This window comes from Oxyura jamaicensis, chromosome 20 (assembly GCF_011077185.1).
Source record: "Oxyura jamaicensis isolate SHBP4307 breed ruddy duck chromosome 20, BPBGC_Ojam_1.0, whole genome shotgun sequence".
Lineage (NCBI taxonomy): Eukaryota > Metazoa > Chordata > Aves > Anseriformes > Anatidae > Oxyura > Oxyura jamaicensis.
This window is the reverse complement of record NC_048912.1, coordinates 8,904,428-8,926,833: the sequence shown is the minus strand read 5'-3', so window position 1 is coordinate 8,926,833 and position 22,406 is coordinate 8,904,428. Positions and strand designations below refer to the sequence as shown.

Genomic DNA, 22,406 nt, shown 5'->3' with positions numbered 1-22,406 from the left:
CTTGTGGATATCTTCAAAGTGACAACTTTGAAGTCAGCCTTCCTCAGAGGGGAGGGATAAAAAGCTGCTGCTTTTTTTTTTTTTTTTTTTTTCTCCCAAAGTACAGGGGCTTAAACTGTGCTGGGTGAGAGTTAGATTCAGAGTTGAAATCAGGTGAGAAGACTAGGGAAGACTAATGATCTGGACAAAGTGAGCTCTTTGGAAGTGACTGCTACTCTCAAATTCAGGCACAACAAAGAATCTCTTTTCCTGTTATTTCACCTTTGCTGCCCAAAGGGATGCAACTTCCTTATAATTGCTACAGAGGAACTGCAGGCTCGTGAGTAGTAAGGAATTGTTTAATTTGGTAAACTCTGAATTTACCACTTCTTTGTAGTTGTGGCTGCTGGAGAGATCTAACATACTTCTGCCAAGAAGTGTTAAAAATAAATAAGTAAATCAAATGTGCTGTTAAGGTCTCTGAAAATATCTTATTTCAAATGAAAACCAAAGCTAAACATATAAGGCGGTATATGTAAGGTGAGACTGACTCAACAATCAAAATGTATCTCTTGCTGCACTGAGAGTCTTTACCTGTTGTGGAGAGAACAATAAACTGTTCTGTAAGGTAAGGGGTCATTGCCAGTTTAAGTGTGTGTAGCTTCTTAATTTAATGAAGTTGCATCATATGGCAGTGGTGAAATGTGTCCCAGACTTATTTAAAATGGGATTGCTCTTGTCTTTCAGCCCTTCCACACCAGGTATTGGCTCCTTCATATTGTCTAAAGTACACTTTGCTTTTGTGGTTCTTGAGAAATTCTCTCCTAATCAGAGGGAGGGGGAAAAGAGAAAAATCTGGCCGTTAGAGCAGTCCTTCTAACTTCAAAAGTCAATACTTATTTGTAGCACTTCCTCCTTTAATGCCAAGAATTAGTCTCTTTTATATTTGCTCTTGCTCAGTGGAGGAAAAACATGTGCAAAGAGATGCCAGCTTATATGTTCTCTGCTTTAAAAGGAATAATTACATCTTTTGATAGAAGAGGCATTCAGTTCACTGAGGGAGACGCATTCAGTTCATCCATCCTCTGCCAAAACAGTTAGACATATAGCCTTAAAGAAAAAGGGACTCCGCAGGAAAAGGTTTTTTAGAGAAAGGATATCCTTTGTTTCTATTAGTATAGATGTCTGAAATGGGGGGGGGGGGGCCGCCCGTTTTCCTAATATTGTTCATTATTAACTACTAGTTATTTTCCACTGGTGATTAAAATCCTGTTTGCTAGACTTCGGGGGAGGAAAGGATTTGCATGTATGTCTGTCTTATCTGGCTACAAAAAAGCTATCAATGCAAAATCTTTCTAAAGTGTTTGTGGAGAAATGCCTGGGTAGTAACTTTCTTGCATTCTGGTGTACATCTGTTCCTTTAGGTCTGCTTTTTGTGAATTGTCTTAGTTTCACTGCATTGGAAAGCTCTAGTTGTATAAGGAGGTCCTGTAGCTGAAGGAAATAGAATAGCCTTTCTTTTAGAGAGGATGAAAAGATAAATCATGAAAACCCCTCCAAGAATCGAAGTTTAAGATAACTTTGAAAACTTCAAGCCTGAAGGATGAAGACTTAAGTTGTGCAGCATTTAGGGAGTGGAAATTCCAATTTGTGGTCATCTTTTATGTTCTCTTTTCAACCTGAACGTCTTCGTTTTGATCTTTTCCTGCAACTGAAACAAACAACTCTCTTCCTCCCCTTCCTCCTGCTAGATCTCCGTTTCCTTTAAAGTACTCGTGTTAGTTCTTTATCAGAATGAACTGTTAACAAACTTTTATTTAAGAACATTTTTGTACTTGAACGCTTGGCAGAAAAATTCATGGTTGAGAAGCTGTGTTAGGTGTATTCACAAGCTCCTCTGTTAACAAAGAAATGTACTGGGAAGTTGTTAAAATGATTTACAGTTAAAAGAGAGAAGGGAGTAGCTTTTCCCTTCCCTAGAAAGCAATAGGACACAAAGTAATGAAGAATAAGTTATTGGCTTCATGTAGTGTTATGAAGAAAAGCTGACTCCTCTGCTCTTCTGCAAAATAATGCTTTATCTGGGCTGACTTTTATAGCTTTCCAGTGTTCAGTTTGAGTCTCAGGCAGATGGGCACTGTACTCAGAATAAAGGTCCCAATCCATGGAGCATATGACTTGTTGCCTTCCCTGGGTTTAGGGGCTGCCTTTTCTTCAAACTGGGGCAGGGAAGACATTTGTCTGATCTGGGAGAACAGCTTACTGCATGAGGTGTGACACACGGCTTTCCTAAAAGTAGGAAGGGCAATGTGTACTTGACTCAGGTCCAAGCACCTGTAGAGTCAACGTTGGAATTTCACGCTGTGGATCTCTGGGAACTCGACTAACGTTTCAGAGCAATGGGTGAGTTAGTCATAGCACCCCGCGATGACTTCTTGCCTCACTTTCTGACTAAGCGGAGGGGCTTGTGAAGGCAAAGCACAGCAGTGGTGGTGGCGCCACGGAGCTCTTGTCACTGGTGGGTTCTGCAAGCACTACACGAGCAACATTAGGATGCTGCATGTACTATCTTGAGAGCTGGGAGTTCTTGAATATTGTTAGAGACTACTTGGCGGGATTTCTGCTTAGTGTCTTCTGCGTGCCCTTTGTGTGGTGCAACTGCCTTAACTATGTGTAATGAGATGGATGTAATCTTAAAGAAAGCTCTAAGCAAAGTTCAGCCTTAGCTCTAAAAAAATGAGAAGTTGTATTTAGTTATGTACAAGCTATACTGTGATCAATATTGCCCTGAATATAGATGTACCCAGCCAAAATAAATAATCTCCATAAGGTGGCTTTTGTTTGCAGGCAAAGGGTGGAGGTTTCAATAAGGAAAAAGTGGTTAATTGCTTCATTTTATCTACGTTCATCAGGCAGAACTGGAACAGCCATTCTGCAAAAGCAGAAGTTTAAGACTGAAATAAAAAAGATGGTTAAATAACTCGTCAGTGGTTTCCAATAAGCAATCATCAGTATAGGATCTCTCATTAGCAGTGTTGAAGAGGAGGAACCTGTTCTGAGGTATAAACATACCAAGAGAGGAAAGAAATCACATTCAATGACTCTGACCTCTTGAAGCTGAGGAGAATTGAATAAAAACTTTGAAAGCAGGTGGAATTCCTTTACATGTATGTTCCTGGAGTACCGATACACCTAGTATGAGTGAAGGTGGCTACTCTGCAGGGTCAGGCTCCCCGGTGTGCGGGCGAGGCAGGGCTGTCTGCTGGCACGGGGCTGTGGGGCACTCAAGCCCTCCAAACCTCAGCAGGCTGGTGAAAGAAGCGGGGTATCCATCCAGCAGTGCCAGCTTCACTGCTGGCCTTGAGCTTAAGGACCTGCGGGCAGGTTGCTGAGGTTGTCCTCTGAGTACATCTTGCGTAGGAGATACAAAAGTAACCCAAGTGTCACTTATCTCCTAGCTGTAGCTTCTAGTTTTCTCACTTCTGTTTTTAAGAAACTGTTGCAGCAACTAGGTTAACTTCTGTAATTGGTGGGGTTTGCTTGGTGCAGTTAGTTTTACTAGCGCACAACTCGCAAGGTGTAGTTGTTTGTCCTGATACCAGCTATGCAACTTCTACTCCCAGAGCTCTGTAGTGTTTGAAGCGAGAAATGTGGTTGGACTTTGGTGTTCTCTGAAAGGTGTGTCTAGAACTTTTATTACATATTCATGGACGTTTTGAAATGCAGGAAGTAGAAATGCAATAAAATTACTACTGATCGGTCATTTCCCAAAGAAATCTTTCAGACTGTAACGTGTAGTCTTTAGTTGTGTAATTTAATAAAAATAAATTAAACTTCTCTACAGGCACTTAATTAAAACTTTGTCAGGTCTAATAATCTATTTAGATGCAGCAGTTTTTTGGTGTGGTTATTAGGTGGTGTGGCAAGTGCAATGGAAAGATGTTCTCATCTGTCCAGCTCAATTTTTATTTATATACATTTTGTGGTGTTTCTACATACAATGGGTATGGCTGCAAACGTGTTAAAATATTTGACCATAGACCACATAGCCAAATCCGGCTCCTGTGAACAGCTCTGGGCTGTTGGCAGGATAAAGCTCAGTAGATGACATCCCTGGGGGAGAAGAACTCACCTGGAGCCTGGGCAAGGTGGGTTTCTCCCTGCTCCTTGTACACGTGGGCCTGGGGCTCTGCTGGAGGTGCATGTTGTCATCCACAAATGGTGTGCAGGGAGGTCAGAAGATTTATTGACTCACTGAAATGTGAGGAGGGAGGGATAGTCAGCCTCTGTCTTCAACTTTGAGTTAATCTGCAGCAAACTTAGAGCTTTCTCTACAGCTATCAGGACCAAGGGTTTCCTGTTGTAGTCTGTTCTTCACTCAAGATCTCTGGCTGTCAGACACTGGTTTTGTCCTGTTCTTCATTTCTCTCCCCTGACCTTTTGCCTTCTGAAAGCGAAAGACTACAGAAGCTACCCCAGTACTGCATTTTTTTTTTTTTTTGAGCCAATGTACAGACCTTCAGACATAAATAGGTACAGTGCCCTTCCAGGCTGCAGGTTGTCTACTTTCCCAAGGAAGCAATAATATGGAATTAAGGCAACTCTTTACAGTTTTGCTGCTACGCAGAGGGTTTTGAATAACAGGAATGTAATTAATCAGCATTTTTTGATCCTCAAATCCAAGGCATATCATTATCTTCACAAGGAAGAAAAGTCTTTTTTTTTTTTTTTCAAATAATGGATAAAATTGTAGTGCAGATATTCAGCTTGCAGTTTAAGCATGCATTAGCTTGTCTAAACAGTAAGAGGAAAATCATGTCCCCCTTTTACAAGCTGTTTGTCTAATCAGAGTGAAATATGAAATCACCGAATACAGAAATAATACAGCTAGTCTTCCATCTCACCTGGAGAAAGTCACCTTCTGACTGTAGTAGTAGGATCTTTTTTCTTTTGTTTGGTTACAATTTTGTATAGTTGCATCTGCAGTTTTCTTGAGAAATTCCACCTGAAGGTTTTTTCCTGTCTATAGGTATTATCTCCTGTATATAATGGTATACCCAAGAGAAAAATAGGTGTCTGAACTGCAATTAGGCATTTTGGATTCTAAAAACAGGAATATCTTGCTCTGCTTCGCAGTGTTGCCTAGAGGATGAGCTGTGCCCAGTTCTTCAAAAGTGTTCTGAGCCTTCTATTAACAAAGTGAAAGCTTGAAAAGCATTCAGCAGCTAACGTGGGTCAGTGGATGAGATAAAGAGCTCTGAAGAGAGCCATGGAAGAATTCTTCAAAGGATTTGTTGAAGTCTATTGATACCTGATAAAACTTGGACCCAAAGTACTCTCATGATCCATGTATTAGTTATATATTTGGTATTTGCACATGCAGTTGTGAGGACAGGCTTGGTTTTTTACAATTAAGTAATTTTTACACTTTGATACAGTAAGATGAGGTGAGATGGAAATGGACCAACTTCCAAAGAGCTTGCCAGATAAAATGTTGTTGATCATCTGAGGTTCATTTCACATGAATCAATGTCCAAACTAGGGCACTTCCTAGATCTGATCCATGCCAGTCTCTTAAATTCTAATAATCTTGAAATGTTTTTTTAATGTTTCTATTATCCTAGGTTAGGCTTGAGTGGAAATGTGTGTGGTCGTTCCTATTACAAGGATGTCCATTCCGCCCTCACCTCACCCCAGAATGCTGAAATACCTTTCTGTGGAGGACAGGGGATTGCGTGGGGATTTCTGATGGCTTTCATCTGTGTTTTCTCCACAGTGACTTCATTCTGGTTGCTCTGTCTGTTGTGTATATGTTGTAATGCCACAAAGCAGGAGAGTAACAGACTGGCATTTTCTGTATTCCTAGACGGCGAGGTAATGGTTGACGATGACTCTCAGCAATTTCATACGTGGGACTGAAGAGACACTGGCCTTTGGGTCTGACTGTCCCAAAATACCTGTGGTCTTTGTGTGGGATGATTCTTACATCTGTCATTGCAGAGCTCTTACCTGTGTCTCTGAAAGGAAGTGCATTAAGTTCAGTTTTTTATCTTGCATTGATATTCATAATAGGTGTTTAGGAGCCTTTCAAAGTGGCTGTTCATTTTTAGTTTGCAAATTATTTTCAGGCAGATAGCCACCATCTATGCACACGAGCTCTGCCACAGCATGTTATCCCGTTGTGTAAAAATACCTCCTAAAACTACAGTAGAAACAGAATGAAACAGCAAGTTGAAACATGAAGTAAAACATGCTAACCATTGCTCTTTGATATGTTTTTCCTTATGCTTTACAGGAAGGGAAAGCTTTTTGAATACTTCAGCTTCAGACTATTGTGATAGCTTCTCCACCTGCCTGTCAGGGCCGAGTGAAAGCCAGAAAGTCAGAAGTGAGTGAGGAAGATAGCAAGGCAAAAGCAAAGGCCACAGCAGAAGCGATTCAGAAGTGTCACACCGCAGACTGAAGCTGCCTACTACAGAAGGTTTTTGAGTCATTATGAAAAGAGGAAGTGTTAATCATGGCAGTGATTAAACTGTAAATGGGGATAAAGGCCAGAATCGAAGACTTCGGCCGCAGAAAATTTGGGTTCTGTTGCCATCGACCTGTAGCTTGCTCCCTCATATGCTTTCTATTCCTACCACTCAATCTCCTTCTGTTTTGAGTTTTTGGTCTAGTCCTGAAACAGCATGGCTTTAAAAAAGTTAGAAGGGACCACTATGATTCTTGGTGCTGAACCAAATTGTTGTCTAGACCTTGGTTAGATGACTGGATGATGAGTAGATTAAGCCCTGGAAATGAAGAAAAAAGATAGAATACAAGCAGTTGTCAACAGTTATTTTATTCTGTGTTGGCTTTTGTTTTTTTTAATCTATCTTCATTAAGTTACTTTTTTTTTTTGTCTCCGTGGAGGCAGAAAAGGAGCTAATTGTGCAAATTAAAACCAAGATATTCTCAGGACCAGGCTATAGTGCAGTGAGATGAAGTGTTTGAGAGGTTGGACCTACCACTTCTAGCAATCTGTTATGTTTCCTTTCCCTGGTGGTTATTTAACCTGGGATTGACTGTTCAGTGGTAGACAAAGGTTTCTAGTGTAGCTGAAGGCTTATCAAACCCAGGGTCTGAGGTAGTTGCCTTTTGGCTTCAGTGGGTTATAGGTCCTGTTCCCCCCATCCCAGCTGATGGCTGCAGATGTACTGGTTGTGGGAGTGTCATCTGCACCTGGCAAAGCTGTTGGGGCCACTGACCTGTATAAACAGGTCAACTTCTGGTGGTTGATTTCTACTGAAATGGCTTTGAGATGTAACGGTTTAAGACACCTTTGCTGTCTGAGTGGGACTGTTGATCAGAAAAGGCTGGAGAAGGTAACTTCAGCTGGGTTGGTAGCCATGTCTTTGTGTGCTACCACTGCCAGTTGTGAAAGTCTCTGTAGCCTGAACTCTGTCAGGGTTGTGCTTTGGATGGCTACCTCTTCTTTGGCTGAAACAAAGCAAAAAGTTTCAATTTTCCACCCAAATGTAACAATGCAGAAGTGGAAGTCCAGAGGAAATTAAACAACAACAAAAAAAAAACTACTTCTCTTCTACTGTCTTCTGCTATATGAGCTATAGAGCATATTGTGTTCTGAAACATTAATTCAAGTAATGTGAATCACTGGCCAACTGTCTCTTATGAAATAACTTGTGAAAGTTTGAGGCTTGAGTCAAATTTTAAATGCATTCTTTTCATTAGATATTCATGCCTTTGGAAACATCCTGAGATGAGGCGCGTTTCCCATTCAATTTATATGGTCATGTATTATTCTGGTAAACCTTGTTCGTGATCAAATCTGGGGTTAAAGAAAATCGTGAACTCCAAAACTATAATTTGACAACCCTAAGAGTGGCAGCCATTAATTGCTGCTAGCAGACCCAATAGTTCTTATGGAGGTGTGATTAAGTATATCAAAACCCTTTTAAATCCCATGGAATCTGAAACTTTCACTTTGGAATAAAATCAAACACTTTCTGTTGCACACAACTTGAAATTGGAAGCATTTTCTTTGTAATAGTGGCCTCTTGGATGATTTTAAATACTAAACTACTGGTCAAGAAACTGTATCATGAAGCTATTTCAAAATTTGGGTTGATCAAATTGCAGCAAAGGTTGTAAATCTGTGGATGATATTAAAAGCTCTGAGTTGTGGTATTAAAGAATAGCTGTTAATACAGGGATTTGTACTTACGCTTATTGTGTACTAGAACTATGAATGCTAATTCCAAGCTGTCTAATCTTGGCGAGGGGTGGTGATGGTGGGGTGGTTGCTCAACAGCTATTACTAAACAGATGAACACAGTTTTACCCTGCCTCTAAACACTGGTTTCACAGGTTCTTGGAAAGGTTACTTTGGCTTGCTGCATTTGTTGCAAATTCAGTTAATGTACAGATTGAAATATGGCTTCAGCTGCCTTATGTAGCTGAATAAGAGTAGATTTGGAGTAGATAATAAATAAAGGATTACTTTTATATAACAATCTCAAAGCAGTAGGCCAAGCTAATGGAACAGATGGATGTTAAAGACTATACTGTTTATTTCAACTGTGGTAGGTAGAAAACTGACCAGCATCTTCTACCTGTCCCCCATTGACTAGTAAAGTATGCCTGCTGTGTTTGAGAGCATTCGGTAGTTCTCTAGTCCTAAAGCTCTTTATTTGGGAGACAATGCCTTCCTTTTATTTTGAAAAGTCTTACTGACTACTTTCTTTCTTTTTCAGGTGCTGGAGTTCTTTGTGGCACTGAACTTGTCCTTGAGTATATTTTGCTCAATGCAACTATTTGAAATATTTGTACAGAAAAACTAAGTGCAACTGACTGTTTCTACAGACTTGAAAAATCAGAAGAAATAGTTCAAGAAACCTCATTCAGTCACTGAGAGAACCAATGGATATGCTTTCAGTGATGTCTGAACACAGACAAAAATGAAAAAGAAATAATATTTTGCTTGTGGAAAACAAATCTTTTTCCTGGCAGAGGTCTTTTAGCTTAGCAGACTTGCAAGCACATGTTGGAGAACTTTACAAGTGTCCTTATTGTGATCAGTGAACATCCCCCAAAGAACTGAAACCTTACATTAAAACACGTAATAGGGAACAGAACGTAGGAAACATGCCAACTCAGCCTCTCTTGGCATACATAGATGGACCGGATGGAATAGCCAGTACCGTTGGTGCACAGATGGAGAATAATGATGCCTCAATGACAATAAAAGGAACAAATACTATTTCTTACAAAAGCTTGCAAGAAAAGTTTCTCATGCAAGCTGAGGGATGTATGCCTCTGGACTGCATGTTTTGTGATGAGACTTTTAAACATCCTGAAGAACTTGGTAAGCATGTTTTAACTCAACATAGGCCCACTCTTTGTGAACCAGCTGTCCTGCGTGTCGAAGCAGAGTACCTTAGTCCTCTAGATAAGTGTCAAGTAAGAACAAATTTGCCTTCTCCAAACAATGAAAAAGACAGTGAAGAACTTAGTTGTGAAGTTTGTGGACAAACATTTGATGAGGCTTTTGATGTTGAGGCACACATGAAAAAGCATAAAGATTCCTTCACATATTGGTGTAATGTATGTGGAAGAAGATTTAAAGAGCCGTGGTTCCTCAAAAATCACATGAGAACTCATACTGGAAAGCCAGGTTCTAGAAACAAGCTCCAACAAGGTTCTGAAAGCCCCATAACAATAAATGAGGTGGTGCAGGAGCATGTAACTGAAAATGTAACGTCACCTTACAAAATTTGTATGGTTTGTGGCTTCCTATTTCTCAATAAAGAGACTCTAATTGAGCACAGTAAAGTGCACACCAAAGAATCAGTACCCAATGGTGAAAGTCCCCAAGTGACCGGTGAATCTAATCCAGAAGAAACAACTCAAAAAGAAGAATTTTTGCGATTCTTGAATTTAAGACCAAGCTTGGTTTCAGAAAATGACAAATCACAAAAACCTGTGAAATGGATAGCTGAACTAGATCCATTCAATACATATCAAGCATGGCAGCTGGCTACCAAAGGTAAAGTTGCAGTTGGGCATGGCCAAACTAAAGAACCAGGGCAAGAAGGAAGTACAGATTATGATTCCTCTTCTGATAAAGAAGAACTTGGTGAAATATGGAATGCAAGTAAAGGTAGCCAGACTGAAACTACAGGGAAATCAAAAGTAAATAAAAACAGCAGTTTTTATAAACATACAGGGAATGGTAACTTATCTCAAGACAAATTGAAACATCCCAGTGGTGAAGTGCCTTCTATGGAGATGGATTCTAAATTGTCTCAGAACAAAGAGAAACCAACACACTGTTCAGAGTGTGGTAAAGCCTTCAGAACATACCACCAGCTAGTCCTTCATTCTAGAGTGCATAAGAGAGACAGGCGGGCTGATGGAGAGACTTCAGCTTCTTCGAGGACGTGCTGTAATGATATAATGGCAAGTTTGGATGACAATGGAGCAGCAGAGCGAATAGAAGGAGGGTCTGAAGATGGGTCTGAAGATGGCCTTCCAGAAACACTTAATCTAGGTGAGCAGCATTTTTGAGACACGAGATTAAACGAGCTGTTGCTATATGGTTCAGGAACTGTTTAAAGTCAAAAATGCATCTTGTCTTTCTCAGATATCTTTTTCAAAACTTGCCCTGAGATACAAAACACTATGGTGGGAGAAGGGGAAAAGAGAGAAGAGAAGGAAAAAATTGTCCCAACAGCAATGTTTTTAAGATCTTCAAAGCTGTGCTGGGCCTTCTTGCAGTTATGATTTGGGTTTCTTTAATTATTAAAATACTTTTAATAGCAATCTGTCTATAAAAAGTCTGTCTTGTTTCTTCCCCCCCACACCTGTAAGACTCATAGTTTTACTGAATATTTTTGAGTACTGTATATCAGTTACATTCGTGTCCAGCACATGATTTTACAAGTAATATTTCTGAAGTCATTGCATTTTTCACACTTTATTCTGCATCTTGTAAGAAAGGGCAGAAAAATGTTCAGTGCTCAAGATTAGCAGCTGTTGGGATCCTGAGAAGGGATGAATAATTCCAAACTTTTTTCCATCCATCTGCAGGTTGTTTGCAAGCTTATTTTGAAGGATATGTAACTTGAAAGGCTAAATCTCAGAACAAACAACTTTAAATTAGTTGTTTAAGGGCAAGAATACAGGTTATTAATAGGTGGACTCTATATGTAAGAGGAATATATTTAACTGTCCTTCCTTGAAAGATTGTTAGCAGTTCTCTTCGACAGAATAGATAGACTCAATCTATGTTATCCAGGACTAATTTTGAATCTCACTGTCTCAGGAAAAATGCGATACTGATGCTAAGTGATTCCTTAATTGAAAAAGCTTGCATGTCTGGGGACAAAATGGAGTAGCAAAAAGACTTGTAGCTAATCTAGCACTCTTTTGTGTGACATGCTTTGAGTCTGCCTTTAAAGAACAGACACTTGCATAATCTCAAGAAAAGACATAACGTACAGAATGTCCTGGCACGCACGACCGAGTTTTCCGTTTCTGGTAATGTGCAGCCCTTTATTTTGCCTCCAGTAATAAAGGAATAAAATCATTACCTAATGTTAGCTTGCTTGTTTTGTTTCTCGGTCTTGTCCAAAACGACAACAGCTCTCATTGTGCGATGCTGAGTCATGCTTATTGAGACATTATCTGTTTGTTTAAAACAGCTATGGCTCTTCTTAGCCGGAGTTTAGCCATGCTTAGCGTTTCCAGTATGGAAGCTTTCCAACACATAGGAACTGTAGAGAACCATTTTAAGCTGTCTGTCATGGCTTTTAACATCTTAGTCAAGGAAAACGTTTCCTTCTTTCTATTCCCACTGTAGCATTCTAGTTAGCTTTGACTTGGGTATTTTACTTAAGTTGTCTTGATGTCTTTACAATTCAACCTGCCAAAGAAATCACATTGATTTGACTGGTGTCTTGTGTGGAAGTTTTCTCCCCTTTCTTCTTAGACATTATGCTGTACTTGCCGCCCTCCAGTGGTAATTACTGCTGCTTACACTTGAGTGAAAACTGTTTTATCTGTGAATTTTTTCCTTGAAAACGTGCCTCACAAAATTAGCAACCCTGACACTTTCCGTTTGTCAAAGCTTAAGCATTCCTGCTTCTACTGAAAGATTGCTCATCAAAACTAAGTCTGTTGTTACACAGGCAAGCACTCCATTGATTAGCACTGAATTATTATAACAAAGAAAAGAATCAGTCTTCCTCCCCACCTTCTTTCTGCAGAACAACTCCCTGTGTTGTGTCATGGTGCTCAGAGCAGGTTTGCAGTCCAAGTGATTCACTGATTTGAGCGTTCCCCTTAAGATAAGACTACAGCTTATAACCTCCATGAAGTTTTGACATAGGCCATTCTTTGCTGTAGATCATTAAAGATAATTAGAGGTTTTTTTCTTCTTTGAGGCCTAGTTTTACATCTTGTTTGTTCTCTGGGGCTTCTTCATTTCAGTCACTAACCGCAGTGTTACTTGACACAGTTGGAAACCTACTTAACTATTTGGTTTTCTGATCAAGTGTGCACCAGTGCAGAGCTAAAGATGCTCACGGGCTGTAGGAGTTGACAATGGTTCATCATGCTGTACTTTTTCCTTAATAAAGATAGTTAAGATAGTTGTTTATACTTTTGAAAGGGACTACAAACTTGCATTTGCTCTTATAATATAGCTATATTTTCTCCCAAAGATAAAAATGAAGATGGTTTGGAAAGAGCAAAAGTTAAAAACCTTGGAGCCTCCAGAGAATGCAGCTATTGTGGAAAGTATTTTCGCTCAAATTATTACCTCAATATTCATCTCAGAACTCATACAGGTAAATGGTCTTCAGCTTTGTGGGAGGGGAAGAAAGTCTGCTGAATCCAATAGGACAGAATGTTTGGTTTTGCTCAAGAAAAGCACAAGTTACCTTCACAATTTCTGATGTTAAAAAGTTTTCTCTAATGCTGAGAAAGTTCCAATTGCAATTTCTTAATTCATTATTTACCTAAATGTAAATCTTTTTGAATAAGGCTAATGATATTATACTCTTAAAAACACTTAGTGTGTTTTAAAACTTAGAATTCTTTCTGCTTTTGGCAGTCTAGCAAAAAGTAAAAAAACAAAACCAAACAACAACAACAAAAAGCCACCTCTACCTTCCAAATATTAAGTTGGTTTTCTGTTAGTTGCTGCTACCTGGAGGAAAAGTTGTCTATTCCTCAGTTTAATTTTCTGTAGCCAAGCAAACTCTTCCTACTTCTGTTAATACATGCCCATGTTTCTTTTGAAACAGCTCTATTTATAGAAGAACTGTAACGTTTGTGTTGTTGAATAGCATACTTGTGGTATGATCAAGGGCTACAAATTGTTGGAGTTGACCCACAGCTGTACTTCTTGCTTATCTCTGCCAAACATATTGTCAGCTACCATCTCCATACATAGGGAACATGTGGAAAATATCTTCATCAGAACCAGAAGATGTCACTGTAGTTAGCAAAAGTAGTGAGATGAAGTAGTTTAAAAAATTTTGGGATTTAAGTTTATGTGAAAGGGGAAAAAAAAAAAAAGCTATTTTACTGTTATATTATATAGACTATTCCCTTGTCTTTAATTGTATTCAAGATTTCAAATCAAATTGCATCCAACTGATTTACTGATAAAACTGTGTTTCAGGTGAAAAACCGTACAAATGTGAATTCTGTGAGTATGCAGCAGCACAGAAAACTTCACTGAGGTATCATTTAGAGAGGCATCACAAGGACAAGCAAGCTGATAGTGCAGCAGATGTGAAAGGTGACAGCAAAGTTTCATTGCAGAGTCAGGAGACGGAGCTCTTGCTGGCTGCTGATGGTGCTCAAGAAACCAAAAATACGAAGAGGCTTTTTGATGGTGCCAAAGATGCTGAGGGCTGCCCACCTGCAAAGCAGCAAAAGGAAATTCTGTCCTTGAATAATGCAATAGGCGGCACAGTCCTTATAAGAATGAAAAACGATTCTAGGGAATTGAACAAACGTTCAATTTGTAACAATTTGAATCAAATGCGTGAGAATATGTCTGCTCCTTACTTGGAAAAATTAAAGACTGAGAAGGAAACAAAGGAATTTCAGCCCTGTGTTCCCCATAAAAGAGAGAGAAAGGCTTCTGTGGAATCGGAGGGAGATGATGTCCAGTATGTTTGTGCTTTTAAGGATGGAAAAAATGCGAATGATGTGCGAGAGTGTCCTGAAAACTACAAACACAAACATATGGCGGACTCTCAAGAAATGCCCTTGAACTTATCTATTGGGACTTCACAAGAATGTTCAGTGGTTTCAGCTGCTAGAGGCCTGCTAGCACCCATCACCTGCCCATTTTGTACTTACAGAACATTCTACCCAGAAGTCCTAATGATGCACCAGAGGCTGATGCACAAGTACAATCCTGACACCGTTAACAAAAATGGCTATAGAAACAAGGCTCTAGCTAAGGCCAGACGCACTGGATGCCCTCCAGCTCTGCTTGGTAAAGATGTGCTTCCTTTGTCCTTTAATCCGAATAAAAGTAAGGCTTCCCCATCTACACAGCAAAAACTGTTGCAAACAGGGAAATCTAAGCAATGCCACCCTCCACAGAACAAAGTCCCTCTCTTTGCCGTGACTGACTCAAGCAGCACTGCCCCAAGTAACCTCAAGTCTCAAAAACAGCCAAGTAATGTTGGAGCTCAGGCAAATAACTATAGACAACCTCAGCAAGAAGTGCACTCCAGTTCCAATATCTCTCCAGTACTGGACAGAGTAAAAAGAGCTGAATCTAAAGTAAAAGCTCTAAATGTGACAGTGTCTCAATCTGGTGTAGTGAGCAACAGCGTGAATGGGGCTCTTGACTCTCACCTAAATGAATCTGCCTGGCCTTGTCATCGAGGAAGAGACTATCTTTGTAGTAAATCTGTGGGCAATGTAAATCTAGAGTATGGTGAAACGTCTTCTAAAAGAATGAAACGTAGTGTGTTAGTTATTGAACAAGCTGACTGTGCAGTGGCTAATTACAGAAGATACGAAACGAGCAGATTTCGTGTTGCAAACAGATATGCAAATCTGCTACCTCAGGAATGTTCTCGCACCAAACCTGCATCCTCTGTTTTGCCAACCAAACAAGGGCTTCTGAATTCGGATGATGTTGACTCTCCTAATGTATTGACTGTTCTCAAACCCTATGAGCCATATAGCTCTGGATCACTTTACAGTTCTTGTGGATCTAGTAATGGCCAAGTAACCAGCTCTACATTAGAAGGTACCGTATCTCCTTCCTAGGTAGTGTCTTATAACATTACAAAGGAAGGTGAATGAAATAAAAACAAATGCATAGTGATAATTGAAACAATAGAGAAAATAAAGTGATTTTTTATTATTTTATCAAGTCCGGTTAATGCTTGGATTTTAAACTTAAAATCCAGGTTCAGCAGAGTCCTGCCTTGGGGAATGAGGCATGTAAATGTAAGCTCTGAATTTTAAAGAGGGATTTAAAGTTTCTCAAGTTCTCTCCTTCCCATGGGTCTCTGATGTCAAACATGTATTGTTTGCTCATCAGAGCCCTCCAGACATCCTGACTAATCCAGGATATGGAATGGGCCTTTCTGCTTAATTTACAAGAAATCTTGGACAACCTGAAATATTAATAGAAGCTTTAAAAAAACGAACAGACAAAAAAAGAAAACACATAACACCCACACAACAAAAAAATCTCATAGACAATTGTTCTCTTCCATTGCAGAAAACAATGTATTAAAAATCACAAACTATGATGTAAATCTTAAATCTGTCATTCAGTGAATTTTTATAATGTCTACGCTTTAGTAGGAACAGAATACTTTGTTAAATCAAGACAACATATTTCTGCTATTCTAATTATGGTGTCTCATTGCACTAAGTAGTAAGGCTTTACTGGGGAAAATGCTTAATCTAGCAGAGATAAATGCTTTGATGTATTTGGAAAACTGGTAATTTTGAGATTTTTTTGTGCTTTGTTCTTAGCACTTGCAAAACTTAGCAGGAGGCCAAGATTAAAAGGTGCCAGGTGATATTTAAGCAGTTGTCTGACTATTTGTAGAAGATATTTATGACTTTTAGCTGAGCCTTGTATGGATTTAGCCTTAAATATAGGACTTTCAATTTTGAAATGAAGATCCTATTATAGAAGTGAATAGCGTGTGTGTGTGCTCTGTAATCTGAAGGTATCTGCTGAATACTTCTACTCTGTGAATACTCCCATTCTCTAGAAGAAGCAAGATTACTCTTCCGAGGTAGTCTGGGTTCGTAACAAGCAGGGTTATGTTACCCTAGGTCAGAGCAAACTGCAAAGCACTAGGTACATTTAGTTACGTGGCAAAAATTCTGTTCTCTCTGTTCTGTTTGTGTGTATTAAAGTTGTGGGCTTGCTAGTGGGTTAGGGAAAGATGAGGGAAAGTGTTATAGCACTGCTTCTAGCCTAGCTATGGGAAGGATAAAGGAAAAGCTAGCATCTCCGCTGACAAATTGCACAGCTACTTTAGCAGGGTTAATTCCTGGTTTCGTGAAGTGCTGTCTGTGTGCAGTGATTTACACAGAGGAATGTGGAATGGGCACTGCTACACACAGAAAGCAGAGGGACCAACACAGGGAGAAGTGTTACTGCCTCTTGGTTCCTAGTGATCTGAGAGAATTAAATACTTTTTTCCTGTCTTTTCTGTGCACAGAAGGCATTCATGCAGTTGTGGAATTTATAGCACTTTGCAAGGATTTTATTAATGGTTAATTGCAGCTAAGAACATTCAGGCTTTTTAGGGAATCTCAAGATATTGTATAAGCCCCTGTTAATTTTTGTGGAAACCTGAGGGGAAAAATAATGGTTGTAGCTTCAACCACTTCGGGAAGTCTGTACCCCAAGGACTAGCTGGTGGGCCAGTGTCTTGCCTCTCTCCAGAATTACTGTACTTCAGGACTAGACAAGCTGTCTTCTGCCAGTATTCTTACGAAGCCAGCCTGTGGAAGTGGCAGTTGATGCAATACTATTTTTAAGCAATGACTTCATTGGAATCCACCTTGTTCTTCTTTTTGAAAGCTCCACCTGTCTACCAGAAAAATTTGTGGTAGGCTTCTTCCTCTTCTATAGTACGACCCTGGAGTCAGTAGTCCACAGTCAAGAACTTTTTACTGTTTTTTTTTTTTTTTTTTTTTTTTTTTCTATGTAAAATTCTCAGAACTATGGCTACAACTTATTTGACAGTATCATTATCATAAAGATTTCATTGTTCATTGCCCAGTGCCATCTCAGGGCAAGAGGAGCTACTTTTTATGGCTGTTACCTACATTGGAAAGACTTGTGAAACAAAACCCCTTCAGTAGACTTTCTTAGCAAGTTCAATAAAAGCCATGTGCAGTAAAATGTAGGCTTTTAAGGCTAATTTCCTGGCTTTCCAACCATTCTGCCTAGAAATACACAAATGAAACCAAACCTCGATGTTTTTGAGAAGGTTATGGGTAGCAGGCAAGCAAACTTCTCGGTATTAGAGTTCTAACATGGGTGGAGATGGTAAAGATAAAAGTTTCTGCACATTTTTTTTTAAAAGCTGAAGTATCCCTGTGTTTTGAGAGTCGCAACCCTACAGAGGTGTTTTGTCAGATGTCATATGCAAAGTACTGCAGGTGTAGGCCCGCAGGTTTCTGTAGTCTTTTTATTCAGCCCTGGTGATATTATAAAAACATGTCCAAAACCTTTCTTTAAGGGTCTGTGTGCCTTGTGGCAACATTATTTAAGTCCTATGAACATGTTATGTTGCATGTTAAATGCTGGATCAAGTTGTCATGAGAATATGTTCCACTTGGCAAACTTGATTAAAGCATGATGCCTTCCATTACTGCTTGTAAGCTGTGCCACTCCGTGGTGCCCTGAAGAGACAGAAACGATCTGAAACCACTCAGTTTGTGTTATTTTCAAATTACTCGCCTTTGCAATGGCAACATGCTATCAAGGATAACCTGTTGGCTGATTGATCTGGCAGAGGCTGCAAATTAAAGACAATTGCTCACGACACACTCCAGTGGCTTTGTAGATTCTGTTGAAATATTAATTTAAATTTGCCATTTTAATTTAATTAAAGCTTGCTAGGTTTTTTCAATGCTGCATTTAAAGCTTTCATGGAATATGGATGTCAGTTGGGCTTTTTGCATCCTGTGGGAGTAATGATTCTTGGCTTTTTTTCCTTTATTTTATGAAGTGATTTTCGACTGCTTGCTTAAGCTAATAAGACTTGATATGGAACAGGCATTGATTTCACATATATAAATCTGAATTAATGGTCTCAGATAAATATAAAATTACCTGTATACTAGGCTGAAAATTACTTAAAGTTCTTGATGAACATGCTTATTTAAAGTGTTACAAATTCCCCATAATCTATGAAGGCAGTCATGTAGCACACTTGTTTTGCATTTCACATACACATTTAAGAATTTGATTTTCAAACAAATACTGGAAATGGACATGTAGGCATCATGGTATAGAAGGTATTGCAGCACTTAAACGTTCTTAAAGTGAAGCCTACTGTATGATGAGTTAAGCAAAGATATTTCTTCCTTGCGGGTAAAATAAGCAAAACCTAGCACGATGAATATGCAGCTTAAAATTTAGTTTTTACATTTGCATTTTTTTCCTGTTCTTAGTTCTGGGTATTGCATTTCGTATAACCTTTTAATAGGACTAGGAGTAGTTATCGTCTTGGGCCCTGCTTGTGAGTTGTATTTTTGTAGGTTGTCGTATTTTGGGATTCTGGATGCTGATATAGACCTGCTCACAACTGAATTTCTGACCAATTAGATTAGCAGGAAATAAATTAACTCCTCTAAATTTATTTTTGTCAGGAAAGAGATCAGTGTCATACCAACACTTATCTAGCAGCGTGCTACAAAAACGAAGTTATGAAAGTTTCATTGGCAATGCACGCTTTCGACCAAGTGACAAGAAGACTTGATCATTTACTTCAAGAGACGGTAAACAAACCTTTTGAACTAATTGTTACTTAAATATTGCATTATATACTCATAACATCAAACGTTGTTGCACAGTGTGATGAGAGGTTATGAAAGTATGAACCAGAACAGCTGAAGACATGAACTCCGCCTCTTAGGAAGCGAACCAAATACTCAGAGCATTAGTTATTTCAAATATCAGCAGTAGCTTGCTTTGCATAAAAATGCATAAGTGTTCCTTTCCTTAAAGAAATGGAAGTCCTAACAATAAATAAATATATTAATTAGATACAGTACTAGTGGGAATTGTTCAACGAAAGGGCCTTCCACTTGAGTCAGCCTATGCGGGCGGGGGAACAACATGCAGAGAACTGGAAGTGAGGAAGTGCCTGTTATCACAGTTCATGAATCCTATTAGTCCCTAGGAGGTTATCTTGGTTAGTCCTTCCTGAAGATGTAGACATTACTCACTTTATAACTTCTGAAGACTATGAAGATTGCCTCAGACAAGACTCCTGGATTATTTCGTAGAGAATTAAGGGTTTCCTGGTAGCTAGCTCCTTGACAGTTTATCTTTGTGTACTGGAGCAGTTGTTCCAAATAGCTTTTCCTTTGTTTGGCTGAGGGATGGGTGTAGCCTCTTAGGGAAACAGGTCAAATGAGAAGAATTAGCTTGGTGTTCTGAATTCCTGTGCTTCATCTCTGCAGTTTGTAGCTGTATCTCAGAACTTCTCAATTCCATTGTGTTCACAACATTCTTAGCTGCTAAGGAGATAAGCACTCTATAAGACTACAAATAAATGAGTATGCTTCTTCTAAACTGAAGCTACAGATCATTTTCCTCATTCAAATTTAAGCAGATACCTCTTGAGTGCTACGACACCTGGACCAGCATGCAGGCTTTTGTAGAAAGATTTTTACATAGAGCAGAGGAGCAGAGCTGTCTGACCTCTAGCTGACAGCTTTTAAAATACTTTGCTTTAGTTCTTGATAGTCTTCTAATCTTACTGCTTTTATTGTCCCCCACTAAGCATATTTTTACCTAGTTCTGCTTTTAAGCTAACTCAATTTCCTGCCTGTATTTCTACTTGGGGCCTGAGTGTCTTCAAAAATAGACTTGATTGCCAGCTTTTATTTGTTATGAAATAGAAGATACAGACTGCATATGGCAATAGTAATTTCAAAATACATTTATGCAATGGTGCAGATAAAATTATTTGTTTTAAAAATGCATCCTCCCAAACAAAGTGTTACAGTATTTTATAGTTTTATGCAAAAAACACAAACACCAACATTATCTTTTTGATTTGTTCTAGGTCTTAAGGACACAAGTGCATGTTCTATGGAATTATATCTGCAGTTCATCCCTTGAGGAAAATGAATGGTGAAAGCTACTGAACTAAGCTGTGATTGTACTGTATATAAAAACACTACAGTTTTATAATATTGGTTCTGTTAACATTTTGTACCAAATAGCCATAAAAAGTAGTCTAAACAATTGGGTTATGAAGGTGTGTGGAGAATGTATATCTTGACATCGACTTTGAGTATTTTTCATTAGAATTAATTGACCAAATATTAGGTAGGAATTATATTTTTACATACTTGAGCGCTGCTGAAAAGAGTTTCTTTGAAAGAATATATTATCCTTGCACCTCAGGTAAACTGTAAATACTGAAGTTGAAATCCTATTGGCTTAACGCTCCTTTTTCATAAAGGTGAAAGTTTCTCAAACATTTTTTTCTGTTGAACTGTTAGTTTCTTGAAACAACTTCCAAATAAACTGTCTGAAACTGTCCAGTTCATAAATGTTGTGAACATCAAAGCAACGGTGCTGATGTTAAGCTGATCTGCCTTGTATATGTTAGGACCATAATGTGTTGGAGGGATCTGCTTTCCTGGAGCTGTTTTCAGAATGTTTTTAGAGGCGTGGATGAGGCAATACTTGACATTTGAATTTGTCAGTGTGGTGTTCCTGAAATACGGTTGGATTCCTCTTTTGGCATTGGTTGCTGTTCTTCAGAGAAGTTTCTTAAGTGAACATCTTTAGCAACGTACAAACTTTTACAGCAGAAAATACCTAGGACTTGCATGAGAAACGATACTAATCTAAATGTTTCGGATGTTTAGTTTTCTACTAAACTCTGTACAGTTACATTTAGAGGAAAACTACTTTGCACCTTTGTCCAAACTATCAAGTCACAAACAGGCTTGCAATATTAATTTGGGATCTACAGACTTCAAAAAGGGATGTGGCTATGGTGTAGCCTGCTTGACTGTGCTTGGAAGCTTCTTGATGTCTGTTTTTAGCATCTACTGGGTGTTTGAAATGAGTAAGGAATAACCTGTTAATAGGAGAATATCTCCTTTTATATATATATATTTTTTGTGTGAAGACAACAAGAGTTTTTTCTAATGCACATGCAGTTTAACTTTTCCTAAAGGGAAGATGGCCAGTTTCCAGCCAGTAAAGCAGAACTCTGTATTTGACATGCATTCATAGTTGCTTCTCATAAAGCCTGTAGTTAAGAGTTAATTTCTTCTGTACCTGGCTTTGACTTCCATATATTTTAGTAAAACAAACAAAAAAAATTTTTGCACTGTTCATTTTGCTCTCTTCCCTCAAACAGCAAATGTAAACTAGCAAAACCTAGAAACTCTTGTTTTTTCATTATGCAACTTGAGATGTTCCAGTTGTATGTCTTAGTTCCTGAATATGGGACCTAATTTTAATGTCTCTGTAAAACTGGCGATGTAATGAAGTGCTGTGTATCAGGAAATTGTACACTATTTACCTTCTTTCCTGTTCATAAGCTGAGCCATATGTACATAATCTAGATTTGTTTTCCTAGTTTTGCACTTTTATAGCCTATTTTTTGAAGATGGATTCACTTGGAAAATGGTTAATCTATTTTTTTGCGTGATTTTTTCAATGAGTCTTATAGAATGCATGCTGTAACTATCATCTATGTACCTTATGGGGTTCTGTGATTAAAACATGTACAGGGCTGTATTAAGATGTTTAAGCAAACAGACCTAAGATGTGTTTTTAATCTTCCTTCATGCCGGTACAGTTTCCCTCATGGCTTTTTAGTAGATATCTTGGGGGTTGAATAGAAAAATGGACATGAAGACTCTATTTCGTGGCAGCCCAGCCCCGTACTTCAGAATACACTTTGCCCATCAGTATTAACTATTGGGATACTACTGGTTTTGTATGTTTCTTTGGAGATAACAGTGCATATATAGAGGTACAAATTGTTGACTTTTCTGTCTATGTATTTATTTCATTCCATTTTGTTTTATTTTAATTGTTGAAACCAGAAGTTGTCAAGCAGTAGGCACACATTACTCATTTAATTTATGATGTATTTCACTTTAGTTGAGTATATTATTACATGTGGATGTAAATATAGACCTGGTGTTTTGCAAAA

General features: G+C 38.7%; 2 protein-coding genes across 2 annotated transcripts in view; both read left to right on the top strand.

Moving 5' to 3' along the window:
* LOC118176756 (oleosin-B6-like) overlaps positions 1 to 9,064 on the top strand; it is a 15,577-nt gene extending 6,513 nt beyond the window's left edge. The window contains exon 3 of the mRNA XM_035343953.1: positions 8,730 to 9,064. Coding sequence (XP_035199844.1) covers positions 8,730 to 8,754 — 25 coding nt within the window. The 3' untranslated portion in view covers positions 8,755 to 9,064. The remainder of the gene's footprint in view (positions 1 to 8,729) is intronic.
* On the top strand, positions 9,058 to 22,406 carry ZNF217 (zinc finger protein 217; the record flags this gene model as incomplete). The annotated part of the gene is made up of 5 exons (XM_035344151.1): positions 9,058 to 10,525; positions 12,699 to 12,824; positions 13,664 to 15,259; positions 18,865 to 18,993; positions 20,289 to 22,406. Coding segments are annotated over 4 exons (3,300 nt in total), but the record flags the coding sequence as incomplete, so codon positions are not given.